The sequence below is a fragment of the Ochotona princeps genome, chromosome 6, assembly GCF_030435755.1.
Source record: "Ochotona princeps isolate mOchPri1 chromosome 6, mOchPri1.hap1, whole genome shotgun sequence".
Lineage (NCBI taxonomy): Eukaryota > Metazoa > Chordata > Mammalia > Lagomorpha > Ochotonidae > Ochotona > Ochotona princeps.
Window position 1 is genome coordinate 36,086,496 of NC_080837.1, and position 21,112 is coordinate 36,107,607.

The 21,112-nt window shown below is 48.1% G+C and overlaps 2 protein-coding genes across 8 annotated transcripts in view; one reads left to right on the forward strand and one right to left on the reverse strand.

Annotated features, from left to right (window-relative positions):
- Window positions 1–5,167, forward strand: part of ZNF106 (zinc finger protein 106) — a 55,991-nt gene extending 50,824 nt beyond the window's left edge. For all 3 annotated transcript variants that reach the window (XM_004578144.3, XM_058665999.1, XM_058666000.1), the window contains 6 exons: window positions 411–473; window positions 1,426–1,545; window positions 2,047–2,118; window positions 2,837–2,908; window positions 4,104–4,250; window positions 4,685–5,167. In XM_004578144.3, coding sequence (XP_004578201.2) covers window positions 411–473; window positions 1,426–1,545; window positions 2,047–2,118; window positions 2,837–2,908; window positions 4,104–4,250; window positions 4,685–4,741 — 531 coding nt within the window. In that variant the 3' untranslated portion in view covers window positions 4,742–5,167. The remainder of the gene's footprint in view (window positions 1–410; window positions 474–1,425; window positions 1,546–2,046; window positions 2,119–2,836; window positions 2,909–4,103; window positions 4,251–4,684) is intronic.
- A 3,885-nt stretch (window positions 5,168–9,052) lies between these two features.
- Window positions 9,053–21,112, reverse strand: part of CAPN3 (calpain 3) — a 41,620-nt gene continuing 29,560 nt past the window's right edge. For 2 of the 5 annotated variants that reach the window (XM_004578147.2, XM_004578148.2), the window contains exons 10-21: window positions 20,561–20,730; window positions 20,295–20,306; window positions 19,542–19,750; window positions 18,838–18,874; window positions 11,287–11,364; window positions 10,920–10,977; window positions 10,765–10,829; window positions 10,382–10,450; window positions 10,212–10,290; window positions 9,917–10,033; window positions 9,606–9,664; window positions 9,053–9,188 (exon numbers count right to left, since the gene is read on the reverse strand). In XM_004578147.2, the coding sequence (XP_004578204.1) occupies window positions 9,162–9,188; window positions 9,606–9,664; window positions 9,917–10,033; window positions 10,212–10,290; window positions 10,382–10,450; window positions 10,765–10,829; window positions 10,920–10,977; window positions 11,287–11,364; window positions 18,838–18,874; window positions 19,542–19,750; window positions 20,295–20,306; window positions 20,561–20,730 (980 nt within the window). In that variant the 3' untranslated portion in view covers window positions 9,053–9,161. Of the gene's footprint in view, window positions 9,189–9,605; window positions 9,665–9,916; window positions 10,034–10,211; window positions 10,291–10,381; window positions 10,451–10,764; window positions 10,830–10,919; window positions 10,978–11,286; window positions 11,365–12,233; window positions 12,345–15,392; window positions 15,411–18,837; window positions 18,875–19,541; window positions 20,121–20,294; window positions 20,307–20,560; window positions 20,731–21,112 lie in introns of those variants that run through there. The other 3 variants (XM_004578145.2, XM_058666002.1, XM_058666003.1) reach the window with 3 other exon arrangements.

Sequence of the window (21,112 nt, forward strand, 5' to 3'; positions counted from 1 at the left end):
GAGTGGTCTGGCACGAGCTGAGGAGTTTTGAATGGCACTTTTCAGATCGTCTGATGCATTATTTAGAATATAATGTTGAAAAGAGTGCAGTGGTCACAGTCTTTCTCCTTATGCCTGAATCACCAAATGATACTCTCTCTTTAATACATTAGCCAAGAAACCAAGTGTATTTTACTGTAGAATGTGGTTATACCCTTCCTGCTCTGCTAGGCTATCTCATGATCACTCTAAGAGTTGTCAGTTCACCAGCATTTCCAATGGTAGGACTTAAGTTTTAGTTGAGATAATTTGAGAAATTCGGTCTAATTCTTGCTCGTCTCAAATAGAAGTTAAAATCCCCTTTGTGTTACAAGTTATAAAGGAAACTGAGAACCCTGTAGAAACAATAACTTGCCCATTTATTCTTCAAGGTGGTGAATGACCTGGTGTTCAGTGGTTCGAGTGATCAGTCAGTTCACGCTCACAATATTCATGTAAGTCACTGTGATGTTATATAAGGAAACTTAATAAAACAGTAGCTAAAGTGAAAGGTTTCCTAAGACCTCTTACATTTTAAAATAAGCCCTTTATCCTGTAAAAGGATTAACATTAATCCCTATTTGTACACTCTTACACATTACTGAACAGTCTGGAAATTGTGACATCGTTAAAATTTTTAATGGAAGGCAGATTGCAAGTACGGTTTTGTTTGCATGCTTCAGTTAAGCTCTAGATAAATTCAGTAGCCAAGGCTCTTAAAAAAGTAAATATGACGACTCGTTTAAAACAGTGAGGAAAAACAGCTTCAAGGCAGCTCAGCTGATCGAGGCAGCTCTGGAATGCTTATTTCCTGGTACGTAGACCTGAGGGTACTGCCATTTGGGAACTCGCTGTCTCGATCCCGGGAGATGGCAAAGTGCAAGCACAGATTCAGGAGGGTTTCAGATTTTTGCAGTTTTCCTGGTTTTGGAATATTTAAAAAAAATGTAGCAAGATGTTTGGAGGATGGAACCCAAGTCTAAACAGAGAATTCATTTTGTTTTGTATATACCCTAGTCAAATAGAGTGAAGGTTATTTTGTACAGTATTTTTAATGCATTTAGTATTTTTTTATGATCCATCACCTGAGAATGTTGACAGTTGAAAACGATCAGATTTCTGATCGTCAGATTAGGAATGCTCAGCCTGTCCTTTGAAAGCTGCAAAATAGGCAGAAGTGTTCCCCTTCCCTTCCTGTGACCCCAGCTTTTCTCAGGATCCATTTCATATTTTCTGTATACATAATAATTGCTTGTGGGAGCCTGTCAGCTGTTAAAATTAAAACAGTTATGCATGTGTCTTGATGGCCTTGGAGTTAGGCTTCTTACACTTGTAGAAAGACAGATTTCCAGATCAGCACAGAATCTTGGGGGACAGTCTGTTCACCTAACCTTTCTTCTGATGTAGACTGGTGAGCTGGTGCGGATCTATAAAGGTCACAATCATGCAGTGACGGTGGTGAACATCCTGGGGAAAGTGATGGTGACTGCCTGCCTGGATAAATTTGTTCGAGTCTATGAGTTACAGGTATAATTTAGATTCATTAGTTTGATTGAATCCATTTTGGAGCACTGATTTTTGGGGGTTTGATTTTTGATACAGTAATGTTGGGAGGGTGGAACCCGGGAATCTGCATTTTCACAAATACTCTAGCTAATTAGGAAACAGCTGGTCCATAGATTGTATGCTTGTCAGACTGCTCTGAAGATACTGGTCAGGCTTGCAGGTGGCAAAGCTTCAGTTGTTCCTGGAGAAAAACTCAGACTCTGAAAATGTGCCTACGTCCCCTTATGTCCTTATGTGCAGTTTGAAGTTTGATACTAAAGAAGTTGGTTTTGTTATTTCTGGTTACCAGCTTCCCCTTTGAGGAATGGAACTTATCAGGAAGATTGCCATTAGTATATAATTCTGTTAACAGTGTTACCAGTGCCTCAAGTCTGGTTAAAAACCTCACAAAAGGCCCTCAATGACTGCTTATTGTTAAACACAAACACAGATAACTTTAATTCTTTTTTCTTTCTGCCTCAGTCTCATGATCGCTTGCAAGTTTATGGAGGACACAAAGACATGATTATGTGTATGACCATCCATAAGAGTGTGGTGAGTAAAAAGGCCAAGTCATAGAATATATTCACTTAAAATTCTCTATATTGATGGGAGTATTACTACCTATCACTTTGAGTTTCTGATGTGCCAGCTCATTGAATATCTGTCTCCTTCAGTAATGATGCTGTGAAGTAACTCAATGGCATTGTTGAACATTGTTTCCTATTTAATAGCGAACAATATTTTAATATAAATCTTAATATCACTATCAAATAGGAGATATTTAAAAAGTGATCTTTTTTCCAGAGACACCATGATCTGAATGGAACATCGAAATGGTATCAGATTTGGCTAGTGCGGTATAATTATAGCAGACCTATAAGTAGAAGCTAATTGACTGAACTCTGATAAGCCTGATTTTATTTTAAGAAATACTAGAGTTGAGCCAAGATGCAGGTTTTTCATGTTTCTGTAGTAGATCCTTTTCTTGCCACGAAGCACTGAGTCTGTTAGAAGCCCGAGTCACAGCAGCTCAGGTAGAGGCGGCTTTCTCTGAGTCCTGCCCCTGTTCTCAGCCACATTGCCAATGAGGACAGCTTCACATTGTCCAAATGGGAAGTCCTAGAGACTGCTATTCCACATTGGTACTTGGGAACTGATCATGTGTAGAATTATATCCTCCTATAGCTGTTAAAAGTTGCTCTGAGCTCTTATTTTGAGGGTGTTGTACAGTTGTGTAAATTTTGGTTTAACATTAAACCTCTTTTTATAGATTTACACTGGCTGTTACGATGGCAGCATTCAGGCTGTGAGACTGAATCTGATGCAGAATTACCGCTGTTGGGTAAGGAGTGAACATGTTCTTCTCACCAGAACCTTAGAATTGCTTGACTCGAGGCCTACTTACAGATTTTCATTACTTTCAGCTCACCATTTTTACATGTGAACACCTATTTAATGCCTTCCACTGTAGGATAATAAAACTTATTTTTAAAAATCTCACATAAAACGCTTTTAATACCTTAATTAAGTCTGTTATAAGGTACATGGAAATTTCTCGACATACTGTCTCCTAGGTGGTTTGTTTTATTAAAGTTAGCACATGCCTGCAGAAGTTTCAGCAAAACAGAAGTACATGAAATAAAAAAGTAGATGTTTATTTTTATATCCTGCTTCCAGTTGTCAGGGAATATAAGTATTGATGCTTTGGTTTATCTGCTCGTCAAATTATTTATTTTTATTTATTTAAATATTTGTTTATTCATTTGAAAGGCACAATTAGGAGAGAGACCTTTCATCACCTGGTTCACTCCTCAGATGGCTAGAAGTAGCTGGATCTGGGCCACTCCTAAGCCAGGAGCCAGGAGCTTTTTCTAGATCTCTTGTGTGAATGCAGAGACTCGTATACTTGGGTCATCTTCTGCTTTCCCAGGAGCATTAGCAGGAAGCTAGATTGGAAGTGGAGCAGCAAGACTTGACCTAGGCCACATTTGGGATGCCAGCATCACACAAGGCAACTTAATGCATTGTGCCACAACTCCAGTCCCTGTTCTATTCTCTAGCTTAGAATAAATCAGTGAACAAGGAGCTTGTTTTTGTTGTACATAATGTACAGGCTCCAAGCGAGGGAGGCTCTGACTGCTCATTGAAGGCGCTCCTTTTTTTTTTCTTTTTAAAGATTTATTCATTTTATTACAGTCAGATATACACAGAGGAGGAGAGACAGAGAGGAAGATCTTCCATCCGATGATTCACTCCCCAAGTGAGCCGCAACGGGCCGGTGCGCGCCGATCCAAAGCCAGGAACCTGGAACCTCTTCTGGGTCTCCTATGCGAGTGCAGGGTCCCAATGCATTGGGCCGTCCTCGACTGCTTTCCCAGGCCACAAGCAGGGAGCTGGATGGGAAGTGGAGCTGCCGGGACTAGAACCGGCGTCCATATGGGATCCCGGGGCGTTCAAGGTGAGGACTTTAGCCGCTAGGCCATGCCGCCAGGCCCTGAAGGCGCTCTTTAACCTGATCTTGTCTGTCTTCCCTCCAGTGGCATGGTTGCTCTCTGATATTTGGAGTAATAGATCATTTAAAGCAACACCTGTTGACTGACCACACTAATCCAAACTTTCAAACTCTAAAATGCCGGTGGAAGAACTGCGATGCTTTTTTCACCGCCAGAAAAGGATCCAAGCAGGTACCTGAGCGGGTTCATAGGGTGTAAATGACTGCTCAATGTGGAGACTGGCAAATCTTTGTCCACTTTCTTAAGAATGTACAGAGTTACAATAAAGAAGGGGGGCCTAGAAATTTTTATTATTTAGAGACTTGGGGGACAACTTTGGGTCTTCAGTGAAGAGTTGGGCAGTTTTTTGAGAAAGAACCTAATATGTTTCCAGCTGTCTCAAACCCAGCATGCAAACCTGGAGGTTTATTGCAGAGCTCTTGTACACAGGCTGGAGCTCACCTTTCAGCGCAGGTTTTTATGTAAATTCACCAGGTATTGGCTCCTGACAGCCTTAGCTGTGCAGATCCCAGATAGGCTAGACCCACAGGGCCGCCCTTGGCTTTGACTTTGTCTTGTCTTACCACCAATTCTTCTCTCACAGGTTCTTGTTCCTTTTTTCCTAGGATGCTGCAGGACACATTGAACGACATGCTGAAGATGACAGCAAAATCCATCCATGAAGCTTTTTGCCTCCCATGTTGGGAAGTTATTTGTTGGACTATTTCCAGATCAACCCCTTTCATATGCCACTCTTCCCTTCTTGCGTGAAGTTAGGAAGGGGAAAGTGGTGACCAGCCAGGCTTACCAGTGACGTGAGTCTGGGCAGCTCTATGGAATGACAGGCTACCCTTTATGTTCTGGCTGCAGATTTTAAACAGATTTAAATGTATTTTAAGGAATCACACTCCTCTAGGGTGGCGTGAATATTGTAATTTATGCTGCCAGGAATCTCCAGTTGTTTATTAAAAGTTCAGATCTTTATTCGTTACCCAGTTTGACCGTAATCATACCTACATTTTGTTGATTTAAGTTTGTGATTTTTAGCTATGTTCTTATTGGTTTAAACTTGTAGTTAGGTTTTTAAGTAAAATTTTGTCCAAACGTTAGATTTTTCAGGATCAGTTTTAATGACTCAGAAAAACTGAGCATTTAAATTGAAAGCAAGTAGTTTCCTTCCCTACAATTATGTGCAGTGTGTTTTCTTGCTTTGTAAATGGACGAGCTGTCTAGAATGCTAGAAGACACACTTTGACAGATCCTTAGAGTGACTGTCTGCTGCCTGTTACAGGAATTCAGGGAGCAGCTCCCGGAGCAGCAGGTCTTCGGAGACAGCCCATCTCCATGGACTCTCAGCTCCCTGGGGGGCCACACGCAGACCTGGCCCATACAGCCACAGGTCCTGCCGTGCTCTGACCTGGAGGGAATCTGTTTCCCTCTGCAGTTCCTGACTCCTGGAGCCCAATGTGGGCCTGATGCGGGTTTGAAACCTTTGGGGTTGCTTGTCACCCTGTTTCTCCCACTGTCTTGCTCTGCCTAGACTGATGAGGCCCTCTGGTACTCCTGGATACCAGCAAGGGGTCCACCTGTGGCACCCAAAAGTGGGGAGGGGAGTGGTGAGATGCCTGAGTATAATTTTAGGGCCTCAAGCATGCTTTCTGGATTTATTTCTGAAGTGTGTGTCTTGGCCCACACTTGCCTGCCAGTTGGGTAATAAGAGTGAAGTGGAGTGAAGGGAATATTTTCCTTGTTTTCAAGAAAAATACCAAATCCTAATGGGACTGCTGTATTTGGGGATTTTTTTTTTCCTGGACTATTATCAGTCAAGCAGCGCAGGCATTACTTTGCAGCCTTTGGTTTCCAGATCTGCCAAACTGCAATTCTTTTCCAGAGACATAGAGAAACTCAGGGGGAGGCAGCCCTGTGGCTCATCCCAAGCTAAAGGATGTGAGGGCTCCAATTTCCTGGTGGTAGACCATCTGGTGAGCCCCACCTTTTACACTCCTCAGTGCCCCCCTCCCTGACTTCTCACAGGCGCTGGGACAGAAACCTTCACCAGGGATTCAGGAGCAGGCCTCAGGAAGGTCCGGGAACCCCTGAAACTTCCTACAGGACTAAGTGTGTTCTCTCCAGCCAAGCTCCTGTGTCTCCTGCTACATCTAAAGTAGGTGCAACTAACCCAGGAGCTGCTGCTGGGTGACAGACGGCCCCGCGTGAGCCACTCTGCTGAGATCTGCGGGATGTGGAAGGAAGACCAGGACCTCGCTGCTGGAAGTGTGTCTGTGCCAGTTCTGAATGGGATTTAGTAGCTTTCCACACCTGTTTCACCCCCATTTCCTGTGACCACAGAAGCCAAGTTGGTGAAGTTGAGAGTGGTGACTTCTTAGGTAATATGTGTGAATTTATTGCCAAGCCTGGCCCTTGGGGTTGCAGGAAACTACATTTGCACATGGGTGGGTGTTGTGCCAGAAGGGCCTGGAGTGTCCTGCGTGGAGGGGCCCTCCTGTGCTGCCGAGTGCATCTGGTACCATGTGAATGCTCAGGCCTTTGGGAGTGGTGAGGTGAGGTGGTAGGCGGTCACAGGGGCATTCTTGAGGATGTTAGAAACTGACAGGGTATTAGAAACTGACAGGGTGAAAACAGTGTAGCTTTGGGAATCCTGTGTGTGTAATTTCACTGGAGTTTTCTTTGAAAAAGAAGCAGTAATGTCTGTTTTCAGAACCAGTGAAAATGTTCTCAGCATCAGGTTTCTGTGTCACACCAAGTAAACCACTCTTATCCTACCTGGAGAAGCAGAGGGACTGTAAGCACCTTGGCTACTCCTGGTTATTATTTGTGAGCTTCTTGAAAATTCTGCAGAACATGGCTGCCAATTTAATCTTCCACATTGCAAAGCTGCTGACAGCCCTGTTTCCCTCTGAGGAGAGCCAGGGCTTGGGTTCTATACCCGCTCTGGTGTGTAAAGTGGCTTAAAGGAGGAAAGCAACTGTCACATAACACATTTCTTTAACAACTGTCTGTGCCTACCCAAGGGGTCAAAGCCAAGAAATTCACAGAATCTGTCATTTCATTCTGTGTGCATATGCTCATATGTTAATGGCAGTTCTGATAAATTATGTCAGTTCAAGTTTTGCAAACATTTTTAATTACTTTTAAAATATCCTTTTGGGTACTCCTACTCAGTTACAAAACAAAAACCACAATTCAAACAACGATTACCATGACCTGATGTTACCTGAAGGTGAGAAAAAGTCATTACTTCCTACCATGCTTCTGCTTTGGTGGGTAAAATTGTTTTTCCTGCTCAGAAAAGTGAGCAATTGAGTATGTAGCTCCTGATTTACCTGTGGTTTATAGGCAATGCTATTACTATTCAAGTACTTATTTGCCTAACAGGTTTTGTTCTGGGATTTTTTTTTTCCTGGTAGATGATGCAGTGGACAATGTTAGTGACTAGGTATGTGGATGGTTTGGCGGAAGTAGGGGTACACGTAGTAGAATGGCCCGGCATTCTTTGGAGGAGAGAATGAGCTACATTTGAACAGTATGCACTCTGGCTTGATCAGATAACTGTAGTTTATATATACTTAGGAGTTTCATCTTTTGTTACTGTTATGAAGGCCTTGTCTGCCACATCTATAAAGTGGTAGCTTCGTCCCTGCCCAAAATCTTTAGGCTCTACAGGGTGTATGAGAGGTGGGTAGAGAAGCTGTGGGGAGGTGATTTTGACAGTCGCCTACAGCCTCTCACCTGCAGACCCCAGAATGTGGCTCTGCTCGGTCACAGGGTACCTGCAGTTCCCCCAGTTTTCTCTGAATTCACAGCTGTAAGGAAGGCAGAGGTCAGGAGGAAGGGCTGCTGAAGATCTTATGTCCTAGAGCTGCTCCAGCATCTTTGGTTTCTGATTTTTTTTTTTTTTAATATTGAATATGGATGAGAAGAACAGAACCAGGTGACTTTAAAAATGTTTATAAGCTAATAGCCTACCCTTCTTACATTTTGGTATAAAGCTGTGAAATTCATAACTTTGTAAAGGAAGATATAAAGCAAATGCAAGAGAAATAAAGTACTTTTACTAATTGACTGTTTACCTTTGTTTCCTTGTCTGCCTGTTGATAGTCCATCCTTTTCTATTCTGGCACTGAGAGGCAAGGAGGGGATACTCACAGATGTGCCACAGACGGGAGTCTAGAAAAGTTTGGTAAACGGCTGTACTCAATGATTTGTCCAGCATCAAGAGGTTGATGATCACAGAAGCCAGGGCCCGAAAGAGCATCCCCTGTTCATCTCACTGCGGGAACCAGCTCGACCCATTTAATGGCGATGTTCTATACATTGCCAACCACTCTTTCTTCCTTATAAGATCAGGACAAGTATCCGAGTGATACTCTGCTCACGAATGGGCATGATTAAAGTAGGGCTTGGAGTTTTGCTTTTGTGTTTCTGTTTTGTGCTAAATCTAGGGCTTTCTACAGGGGATAGGTTGAGTGTATGCTCAGAAGCCCTAAGGCTGGTGTGAGAAAACAAAACACAGTGGAACCAGCCATACAAATGCTTTTATTTAGAGAGCAACTGTTTCAGAATGCAGCCAAACTTAGGAGTCCAGAAACCCAAGGTGTCTGGCCCTGTTCCACTGAATGAGTGTACCGCACATAGGCCCACCCTGAAACAGTCAGAACTAAGAGCTGCTCATCTGCTCATCTGGTTATTGATCCATGACTGGGAGAGCCTGGAGCACTGCAGCAGGAGACTGCAGATGGCTGAGAGAAGCCAGCAGGGCGTTTTGGTACTAGAGCTACAGCAGCTCAGCAGTAGAGCCAGTCCCTCAGCTTGGCTGCAGCTGGCTGAGGCAGACATTTGTCTATGTGGTTGAGGGACAGACTTGTTCTGCCAATGTCACTGCTTTACTGTGGGCTTATGCTGGGCGTGACACACACATCAAGGCTGAGTAGGGAGTGGAGGAGGAATAAGACCGATGAGGCACCTGGAGGTATGTCAGGGGCTGCAGCTGCTGGGTCCTTTGAGGTAAGTGGCTCTAACTATATTGGGTGCAGTTTAAATCCTGAGTCATCTTGGTATGGCCTTGATGGAGGCCAGCCTGGTTCAGGCGTACATGGTGAGCTGCAGCCACTGAAAGAGCAAGTCCCAAAATCAGAACATAGGAAAGGAACTCCCACAGCTCTGCCTAAGGGTCTTATGGGGCAGGGGAAAAGCAAACAGTCCCCGCATGCCAGATACCAGAAAGGTTTAGAGAAGCAGTGATTTACTGCATCCTGTCCCCTCAAATCTTCCCTAGGAAGATAGAACTTTTCCAGCAAGGTCATTTTGGGAACTAGCCCATTTGGAAACTTTGCCTCGGTACACAATGCCTTGTGAACCACATTCCCTGTTGAGCTTTCATCCTCCAGGTTCCTTTCCTGTCCCATCCCTCCACCACCATTTGGAAGTGAGGAGACATGGTGGGTCCAGGCTGCCTTTCGAGTCCTCCACCTTGCAAGGTAAGGTGTGGGGGTTGGAGGGGAGATGCTGCATTGGTTAACACCTTACCTCCAGCACATTGAGTTTGATGACACCATCTCCATCCTTGTCAAATGCATGAAAGGCTCCTGTGTGGAAGAGTTAACAGGGCAGCAGCAGTTAACAGCAGCTTGTCCTCCTCAGCCTGTGAGCTATGGCTGCCCTCCCTCACAGGTATCTACAAGTAGGAGCATGCTCGCCAGTAACCCTCCCTTTGCCACTCTTCTGGGCCCAAAGAGAACCTAGACAGACTGCATGGGAGAGTAGCTGGGCAGACAGTGCTACTGTGCCCACCATCCCAGGGAGGAGGGTGGAGGGCGGGAGGGCCGTCCTCTACTTACTGAACATGCCCTCCAGCCGGACGAAGCAGCAGATGAAGCTGTCGAAGTCGATGTTCATGTGCTTGTCTGCGTAGCGCATGGTGATGATGTCATAGAGCTGGCTGTTGAGGTGAAACCCTGTGAAGGGGAGTGTTAGGGGGAAGAACGGGAGAGGCGGGAGCCCGCTCACGTGGCCTGTTTTCACTGTCTGGGCCACTGATGCCTGGGAGAGGAACACAGGAAACTAGCAGGGAACAGCCTTGTTCTTACTGCCACCAGCTCAGTCCACATCCCTGCTACCTATCTCCTCTCATACCTGCATCATTGACAGCATTCCGCATCTCATAGCTGTTGATGGTTCCAGAATGGTTTGTGTCATAGCACTTGAAAATTTTCTGGTCGTAGAAATTGAGGGGGTGAGGAGAGGTCACATGTTGAATCCCTGAACACCCCTCTGTTGTTTGCCAATACTGATTCCCTTCCCACCTGCCAGGCCTTGATCTTCTTCCAGAGGTGATGGAACTCTTGCAGGTTCAGCCTTCCAGAGCCATCGGTCTGCAGGAGGGAGCTCAGGGCTAGAGGGTACATAGTGAAGTCTCCCTGGAACCCTCCACCTGGGGTCTCCTACACACTGAGGTTCCTTCTTGCTCTGCCACTCAGAGCCACTTGCCTTATGATCATTTCTGCTATCAGGGCCCCAAGCCCTTATCTCTGCCTCTAAGGAGTCCTTGCAGAGCATCCTAAATCAACTCTCTTGAGGCCTTTCCTTGGGCATACATTTGGGCCCTCTGCCTGACGGAACCCTGTACCCCAGCCTTGAGCCCCACAGAGAGGTGATAGGATAGGGAAAAGGGCAGTAGGAAGGATACATCCATGAGTGCGATCATGCTTCGGCAGGACTCCAGTGTGAACCCCTGCATCTTCAGGTCCTGATCTGAGGGCATGGAGGGGGTGAGTCATGGCTCTTGGGCCCCTGGCCCTGGCACCCAGCATGCCATGCCCCCAGCCAGGTTGAGCCACTCACCTTTTTTCACCAATGTGTTAAGGACATTCTTGAGTTCATCTGCACAGATCTCCATTTCCTGAGGAATGAGAAAGAACTTTGTGCAGCCAATACCAGGCAACCATGCTGGCCAACTCCCTGCCTGTCTTCCTCCATCCCAGGAAGTAAGGGCTTTCCAATGCTGCACCCTCAGCTGTCTGGATAGGACAGCCCTGGATGGAAGGGCTTATGAGCTGCACAGTGAACATGTCCAGTCAGCAACTCAAGGACGGACACATGGCCATGCCGTTTCCACCGAGTTGAAGGATGCCTTCTTCTTGACTGCAGTGCAGCAGCTAGTCGCGGAAGCAGGGAACACAGGGGAGAAGCCAGGGCTGCAGGTACTCACATCGCCTGCTATCTGCTTGAAGATGTTCCGGAACTGCTGCTGCTCTTCACTTTCCCAGTTAGTATTGCCAGGCTGTGGCTGTGGATGTACAAAGCAAAACCAATTCCAGGAATTGGGGTCTGGACAGAGCCCCAGTGCCTAGAGCAGCCATGGGGGTGGCACGAGCCAATACAGGACAAAGTGCTCCCCTTGGGAGCTGCTGCTCTGCAGCGAGTCTCCGAAGCCTTCGAGAACACTCCCCCAACCCTGCCCCGCACCGCAGGCTGAGGGGACACAGGAGACATGCAGATAGTCCCCTGGGGCCCTCTCAGCATTCACTTGGGCCAGGGACCTCCCCACTGTTTTTAGCCCCACCACTGCAGCTGAATGTGCTCCAAGTGGGGATCTGACTATTCCAATTCCTCCAGTTACCTGGGACCAGAGAAGCCACATCTCTAGGGAGAACAGAGAAGCCACACCTGGGAGCTCCAGGTCAGAGGTGGTGGTCTTAGGTCTCTGGGGAACGTTGCCCCTTAAGACAACCTCCACTAAGCTTTCTATGACAGCCTCTCCCCATTCCACCCTCCCCGGCCTCCCCATCGCTGACATCAGTCCCCTTTCTCTGCGACCTTGCAGAAAAGAACTTGGGGACTGAAGCTGTTGAGGCTCAGCCCTTCTCCCCTCTCACTGTCCTGGCTGCAGAAGCTGCAGGGTGGAGGTGCGGCCTCCTTTTCCTATCCTGGGCTGGGCATGTATGTAGGTGTACAAGAGACAGCCAGCCAAACCTGAAGGGGCATCCCCGTTTTGAGATTTCAGAAATGGGCAAATCCAAACTTGTAAATGTTATAGACTTTCGCCCTCCCCCCACCCCACTGCCCTGTGAACTCCTCCAGTTCCAGGTACCCCAAGAGCACAAGCACCCCTGTTGTAACTCTGGCTGCCCCATGCATTGTCACATGCCAAGAAACCTGTGGGGACGGCTCCTGCTTATCAGGGCTTGTTTTGTCTTTGCCCTCAGACTCCTGGTCCACACACAGCTCCTTGTTGCTGTTTGCTCTGTCTGAAACGAAGATGATGGGCTGGAGAGAGCCGAGAGGTGAGGAGGGGGAGGCAGGAAAAAAGAATTACAGCCTTGTCCAGTGAGCAGAGGAAAAGACTACAGCTGGAAACTCCTGCTCTGTCCCTAACAGGCTGTGCGACTTGACCTCCATTGAATACCTACCCACTCCCCAATCATGGGAGAGTTAAGGAAGGGGTACCTGTGAGAACAATACAAGCAGCCTGATCTAGTGCACAAAGTCTCACATTTTGTAGATCTTTTCACCTAGAAACATTGTTCCAATGAAATTTCCCCAGAATATGCTAAAGCCATGACAGAGCCCCTGGGTTTAAAATAGAGGGTGTACCTCCATTCCTAGCACCCTTCACAGCTTGGCGGCCATGGAAGCTCTTTGAAGGAACCTCTGCGGCCCTGCCAAGTACTGAAGGAAAAAGATTCGGAGAAAGAGGGAGCTGATTTAATGGCACAGAAAGTTAAGCTGCCACTTTCAGAGTGACACTGGCATCCTGTATCAGAGTGCCAATTTGAGTCCTCACTGATTCACTTCTGATCCAGCTTCCTGCTCATGCCCCTGAGAAAGCAGCAGATCCAAATACATGAAGGAAACCCTTGTGGAGTTTCAAGTTCCAGGTTCCAGCCAAGCCCAGTCATGTGTACTGCAGTCATTTGGGGAGTAAACCTGTGGGTGAAAAATCTGTCTACTTTCTCACACTGCCTGTCAGATCAATCTTTAAAAACTGATGAGTAGGGCCCGGCAGCGTGGCCTAGCGGCTAAAGTCCTCGCCTTGAACGCCCCGGGATCCCATATGAATGCCGGTTCTAATCCCGGCAGCTCCACTTCCCATCCAGCTCCCTGCTTGTGGCCTGGGAAAGCTGTTGAGGACGGCCCAAAGCTTTGGGACCCTGCACCCGTGTGGGAGACCTGGAAGAGGTTCCTGGTTCCTGATTCCCGGCTTCAGATTGGTGCAGCACCGGCCGTTGCGGCTCAGTTGGGGAGTGAATCATCGGACGGAAGATCTTCCTCTCTGTCTCTCCTCCTCTGTATATCCGACTTTGTAATAAATAAATCTTTTTAAAAAAAAAACTGATGAGTAGGGCCCAGCATGGTAGCCTAGTAGCTAAATCCTCACTTTGCATCTGCTGGGATCCCATGTAGCCACTAGTTCATGTCCCAGTTGCTCCATTTCCCATCCAGTTCCCTGCTTGTGGCCTGGGAAAGCAGTCGAGGACATCCCAAAGCCTTGAGACCCTTTATCCACATGGGAGGTCCAGAAGAAGCTCCTGGCTCCTGGCTTCAGATTGGCTCATCTCTGGCCGTTGTGGCCACTTGAGGAGTGAACCAGTAGATGAAAGATCTTTGTCTCTCCTTCTCTGAATTTCCAATAAAAATAAAAATTTTTTTGAAGATTTTATTTTTATTGCAAAGTCGGATATACACAGAAGAGGAGAGACAGAGAGGAAGATCTTCCGTCCGATGATTCACTCCCCAACTGAGCACAACGGCCGGTGCTGCGCCGATCCAAAGCCAGGAACCAGGAACCTCCAGTTCTCCCACACGGGTGCAGGGTCCCATCGCTTTGGGCCGTCCTCAACTGCTTTCTCAGGTCCCAAGCAGGGAGCTGGATGGGAAATGGAGCTGGCAGGATTAGAACTGGCGCCCATATGGGATCCCGGGACGTTCAAAGCGAGGACTTTAGCCACTAGGCCACGCCGCCGGGCCCAAAATAAATAAAATCTTTAAAAAAAAAAAAAAGACTGATGAGTACTTGGTGGTACTTGGTGGGGAAGGGGTCATAATATGGCTGTGGCTGGAGCCCCAGCCTTTGCCCCTCCTCTAGGAGAACACTAGCCTCAGCTCACTCCTCCAAAAATGGGTATGTGAAGCAGAAGTCTTTCCTCTTCCTTAGAGCTTTTATGGGAATCAAGGAAGCACCATACAACTGTAACTGTGGAAATATATCAAGTGCTACACAGAGAGGAAGGCTGTGTTTCAGACATGCTCATTCACATGAAGAGAAGCATGAGGAGGCAGTGTGGGCCATGCCTGCAGCCTGCAGTGAAAGCTGGGACAGGGAGGTGGGGTGTGGGGGACAGGCCCTCAGAGAAAAAAAGCAACCTGACCCTCTGCCTTCATGCACAGTGAGTCAGACAAGGGACCACAACACCCCGACACTGGTTCCAAGAAGCCCCTGACCTGCTCTGCCTTCTAAGCGAAGGATCTCTAGCTCCAATAATGAAAACTTAGGAAGATCTGAGAAGATATGGAGGCCACAGTCAAGGAAAGGGGTGTCTTTGGACATGGTGTGGCCATGAGGCGTTCCTTTCACACAGGGCTTAAGTGTGGGTAGTGCCAGCATGGGGCTTGGAGTACAGACACCTTAGAGGGGTTGGCAAGAAGCTGGTGTTGCAGCAGATAGAGGTATTATCCATTTCCCCCACACACTGTTTCAGTTCCCTGACCCTGGACCTTATCTGTGAAGGGAATAGACAAAGCATGAACCTCACAGACAGTGCTGGAACAAGAAGTGATTTGCTCCCAGCACAGTGCCTGCATGTGCTAGCTGCCTGCAGTGTGTTTGCTCGGCGCCAGAGCCAGTGCTTGCGGGACCTCTGGGAGACAGTGTCCAGGCAGCGCCATCCACATTGGCACCACGTCTTATGTGATGGCTGCGGTGGTTCAGAGCAGGCTCTGGGGCCCCTGGTCCGCAGCACTGGCCCCACCACTTTCTGGTGGTGCAGCCTTGTGTGTGTTAGTCCATCTATTCCTCTTCTCCCTTCAGAAAATGGGGGTTCTAACAGTACCAATCTCACAGGGCTGTGGTGAGCATCGAGTTAATTCATAGAAAGTCCAGCTGGTAGTCTCCCCTCAGCTGCGTCAGCCATTACTACTGCACACTGGGTCCCATCAGGAGCTCAAGGCAGGGGGGAGTAAGAGGTGCACCTGTTGAACGCACACGTAAGCTCATGCACACATACCTTACCCCGTGCATGCACACACGCACACACACCACCCCATGCACACACTGCACACACACAGCTTTCCACCCACTCACCCTGCTATACTCACCTTGGCTTTTTTCTTCTTCTGTATAAGAAATGGAAACAGTAAATGTAGAATACGTGAAAGAAAGTTCCAAGGACATCCAGCACCCTTCAGCTTCCCTCAATCCTGATCCTGAACTTGGGTTGGGGCTCCAGGATCCAGGAATCAGGGTTAAATGGAACCAGAAAGAGGAACAGAGTGCAGAGGGAGGGGAGAATTCTCTGTTATCCTTCCTCCATGTCCGGAGCCTGGCTGCTGCCATGGCTTTGCTACTGTAATCCACTGTTACTGGACATAACCATGGAAAGAAAACTATCTGGCTAATACATTTAAAAAATAAATAAAATTGGGCCCGGTGGCGTGGCCTAGAGGCTAAAGTCCTCACTTTGAACACACCGGGATCCCATATGGGCGCCGGTTCTAATCCCGGCAGCTCCACTTCCCATCCAGCTCCCTGCTTGTGGCCTGGGAAAGCAGTCGAGGACGGCCCAATGCATTGGGACCCTGCACCCGCGTGGGAGACCCAGAGGAGGTTCCAGGTTCCCGGCTTCGGATTGGCGCGCATTGGCCTGTTGCGGCTCACTTGGGGAGTGAATCATCGGACGGAAGATCTTCCTCTCTGTCTCTCCTCCTCTGTGTATATCTGGCTGTAATAAAATGAATAAATCTTTTTTTTTAAAGATTTATTTTATTTTTATTACAAAGTCAGATATACTGAGAGGAGGAGAGATAGAGAGGAAGTGGAGCTGCCGGGATTAGAACCAGCGGCCATATGGGATCAAGGCGAGGACCTTAGCCACTAGGCCATGCTGCCGAGCCCAAAATGAATAAATCTTTAAAAAATAAATAAATAAATAAAATTGCTTAAACACCAAAATAAAAATGTGGCTCAAACTGTCCTAAAAATGAGTTTTGAAATATTTCTAAAAAAAAATCTTTTTGAGCAAACATGCAGCAGGGAGGAATCCAGGTTTGGGGTATCTTGGGCAAAATTAACAGTAGGCCTGGAGCACCCGTGGGAATTAGCAGATGAGCTGGGGGTGGCCACACCCTCCAGATCACCACAATTGCCACTTTGGCACTGAAGCCAGATGTCCACACAAGTACACTAGTACTGGGACACCAAAACCCCTCCCTATGCTTGCTCTCCCAGGGGACATGCCAATTATCACATGCTTTTGAGCCTGAGTTTCGTAATTAGCAGGAATCTGAGGATCAGGATAAAACCTGGTTAATGGTCCCAGCTAGAGACCATTATGCTCAGTGAAATCAGCCAATCTCAAAAGGACAAATATCCCACATCCTCTCTGATATAAGGCAATTTTCATGCAAAATACAAGATCAATAGATATATAAACATGTATATACGTGTTCACTTAGAAAAACTCTATAATGGATGCTAGCATACCAAGAAGTGAAGATACAATATGCATCTCTAGGGCCCGGCGGCGTGGCCTAGCGGCCAAAGTCCTCGCTTTGAACACCCCGGGATCCCATATGGGCGCCAGTTCTAATCCCGGCAGCTCCACTTCCCATCCAGCTCCCTGCTTGTGGCCTGGGAAAGCAGTCGAGGATGGCCCAATGCTTTGGGACCTTGCACCTACGTGGGAGACCTGGAAGAGGTTCCCAGGTTCCCGGCTTCGGATCGGCGCGCACCGGCCGTTGCAGCTCAGTTGGGGAGTAAATCATCAGACGGAAGATCTTCCTCTCTGTCTCTCCTCCTCTGTATATCCGACATAAATAAAATAAATAAATAAATAAATCTTTAAAATAAGATAAAATAAATAAATAAAATAAATAAATCTTTAAAATAAAATAAATAAATCTTTAAAAAAAATAATAATAAAATAAATAAATGATAAAATAAATAAATCTTTAAAAAAAATATGCATCTCTACTCCTGAATAAATGGACTCTCAATGAATCTGTTAAATATATCTTGACAGCAGGCACTGGACTTTCTACCATTGTCTATACCTACACTTAAATGACAAACTTGTGACTGTTGAAGGAATATATTATTGTAATAATATAGAGGAAAACAGTAGCGGGGGGAAGGGGAGTGGGGAGGGTGAAAGGGGAAATCCCTGAGTCTATGGAACTCAGGAAAAAGAAAAAAAAAAAGCACCCAGTGTGCCTAGTGCTGTCCTAGGAGGCCCTTGGACACTTGCCACAGGTACAGGACAGTGGGCAGAGAGCTGCTTGCAGAGAAGGGCCTAGAGAGCACATGTCCTCCCAGAGGCCCTGGGTGCACCCTCCATTCCCAGGGACAGCGGCCTCCTCAGGTCCCAGGATTCCAGGACAGTTACCAAGTTCCTCAGCACGCTCCCTAGGCCCCTTACCCCAGCCCTCCCCCATACATGATGATAAACCTGCCTACTTTCTAGAGACTGTGCGGCATCCATGACACAGGACATGGGGAGAGGACCCGAGTGATGACCTTGGGAGTGCCCCTGATGGGCCAGGGGCTTCATGTGTACCATCCCATGGATTTAGGCCTCACCAAGGCCTTGGAAGTCACTTGATGCCCTTTATATGGAGAAGAGCAAATTGACTCAGAATGGTCATGTCACCATGTCACCAGCCCAGACCACTAAGCTAATTTAAAAGAACCCAGGTTTTGGTGCTGGGTCCAGAGCTGATAGGCCTTTAAAAAATGTATCAGAACTTAGAAAGCACAATAATGGACTTATGACTGCTTATGAAGGACTATACCATTGTTGCAATATGGGGAAAATCAGTTGGGGGGAGGAGGGAGTTTGGAGAGGAAGTAAGGAAAATCCCAGAGCTTATGGAATTGTATCATAAAATAAAAAAATAAAATTAAATGTATACACATATATATATATACATATATATATGCATCAGAAGTCAAATGTTATCTAGCCTCAATCCAATGTCAACCACTGCTCTTGTCAGTTCCAATGCCCTCATTTCCTCCCTCTGTTCAGACTGCTTCTCCCTTCTTTCTTCCAGAAGGCCCCTTTGTGGCCATGCCCAGAAGTTACAGCCACATGCAGGGATTGCTCTGCACTGCCTGGTCCCCCATCCCTCTGCCAAGCTCTGCCCTCTGCGCCATCACTGCTTGTCTTTTGCCTAGATCACTAGATCAGACAATATTACCTTTTTCAAAAGAGCTAAATAAACAACACTCCACTATCAAAAAAATAAAACAGTCCAACATTGTGGTGCAGTGCGCTAAGCCTCCACTTGCAATGCTGCCATCCCATATCGGAGTGCCAGACTGGAGTCCTTGCTAATCCACTACCTACCCAGCTTCCTGGGAGGCAGCAGGTGATGGTCCAAGTACCCCTATAATTCATGCGGGAGACCCAGATGTAGTTCCTGGTCCCTGATTTCAGCCTGTCTCAGAGTGAGCTTCCAGGTGAGTGAACGAACAAATGGAAAATCTCCCTCCCTCTTTGATGTCTGTTTTTGATACTTCAAGAACAGAATAACAACAACTCACCACAGGCCGGTCCACGGAGATTGTATTCTCAGCTTCCCTGTGAGGGTACAAACATGACAGCATCTTCGTGTCTGTCACCAGGAGCCAGCAGAAGCACCTGGAGGATCTGTAGAGGTCACCTGGCTCCACAGTGGCCAAGTCAGGTGGGCCTCAACAGAACCCCCTTCATTAGCGTTTCCCACCCCAGGCACCACCCCCAACTGCCACACCCAGGGAGGGGGGATCTTTTGGGTGCTGGCCAGAGCTGGCCGAGGGATGACCCAACTGCCTACCCCCATGGACATGGCACCACTTCTGGGGACAATGAGCAGAGTGGCCAGCCTTTTTAACTCAGCGTTGAGGTCAAGGCCCAAGGGCAGATGTGGCCATGCTAGTTTTCTGGCCCCCCACAATGCAAGACATTGGTCACCCCTACTTTGATTTGCTCCCTATGATTTCTTCCAATGCAAGGTACTGTCAGTGGTTCCTGTCCCATGCTGGGACATAAACCTCATGAACACAGGGCTTTCTTCCTGTTAACTGCTATAGTCTTGAGGGCCTGGAATGTGTTTGTGACAGATTCTCAGGAAACATCTCCAGGATCACTGAAGAAATGGACTAGTGGATAGTGGCCATGTGGGGAGTGGGGGAACAGGTACAACCTGGCTCAGTACCCCAAGTCTCTAGAACGGGCAATGTGAGCTTTCTGTGGGACTGGTACTTACTCTGAGAGGTTCCGCTTTTCTGAGAAGACCCTCAGGATGAACTCACCCTCCTGGTGGGGCTCATAGGTGGAGGGCACAATGACATATTCGCTGGGGGGCAAGCGGAAGCGCTGGGACACCTCTCGCATGTTGATGTAGGTCTTGCTCCTGGCCTTGGAGGCGTTGTATAGGAAAAAGTCCTTCTGCAGGTGCTGCTTGTTCCCGTGCATCTGGCGGACAAAAGAGCTCACCATGGGAGCGCTGGCAAGAGGACACCCTGTCCTGCCCATGGTCCCCTCAGCGTCTCCTCCCCAACCTCCTGATCATCCACTTTTGGGTCCCATGGCCTCACATAGCTCAGCCCATGGGGGGTTTCTGACCTCACCTCCTCTTCCTTTTTGGTGACTCAGAAGCACCAAGTCAAGTCTGCCATACCCAGATAACAGTATCACTCACCAGAGACCCCTCCAGCTGGGGAGGGGGGCTTGCCTGGGCTCTCAGGGAGCCGGCTGTCCTCATCCCACCCTACCCCATTCCATAAGAGGGCAGCCACCCTGGGCAGGATCCAGGAGTGTGTCCAAGTAGGTGTGTGTGCCCCGGCAGGTGGAGTGTCTGGGGGTGGGAAGGGGAAAAGGGCAGCGGTGCTCAATGTAGGGATGGTGGTCACGGGGCCAGCCATGGCCTGTCCTGCCCGTGGACCCCACCAGGGAGACTCAGAGAAATGCAGGCACCACAGGCGACGCCCACCATGACCAGCTGCTGCCACTGCTGTACCTCTTTGGGAACCTTGGGGAAAAACAGAAGGTGCTTCAGGTGAGAATGAGGATAAGGAACTTGCAGGAGGGAGAGGCCACCAGGACAGAGGGAAGGCAGGCAGACCTGTGACCCACCCCTTACCGCCAGGGTCCTGCCAGCTGGCCCAGCCCCCTACCCCATGTTTTCTGGTTGTTTCCAGCAAAGGTGGGCTAGGGGTGCCTGAGCACAGAGAAAGTACAGAAGCTTCCCTGGGCGGGAAGGTGGTGGCCCCAGGGCTGGCGCACCTCGTAGATGGCGAAGCCGATGGTGAAGAGGTTGGCCCCCAGCTTGCGGTCTTTCCGCCGGTTCTTCTGCATCAGGGCCACCAGGAAGCTGCAGATCACCTCTGAGTCGTCAGGATCGTCGTCCTCCTCCAGGAGCTTCAGTCGGTACTGGGGGTTGGTCCAAAACGTGTCTGCAACCCCCCACAGAAGGAAACAAGCACACTCAGTTCTGCCCCACAGAGAGAGGACAGGGAGGGAAGGCAGTTGAAGCAACTGTTTGTCCCTAGTTCCCAGGGGACAGTGAACTTGGGGTGGCAGCTCAGTAGGGTGAGGACATTCTTCCTGTTGTGGCTGCAGAGCAGGTGGGCCACAAAGGGGGCAGAGGTCACCTTCCCTGCCAAGGGGAGCCGTTCAAACAGCTTGGATGCAACAGAAAGGCAGGGGTAAGGTGTGGTCAACTCCTGTCCACTCCTCCTCCTGCTGCCCTTGGCCATGAAAGCCCAGGTCTCCGACCTTTGAGGCGAGTGCCTCCCTCCCCCTGGGGTTCTCAGGCCTCCAAGCCTGCGACCCAGA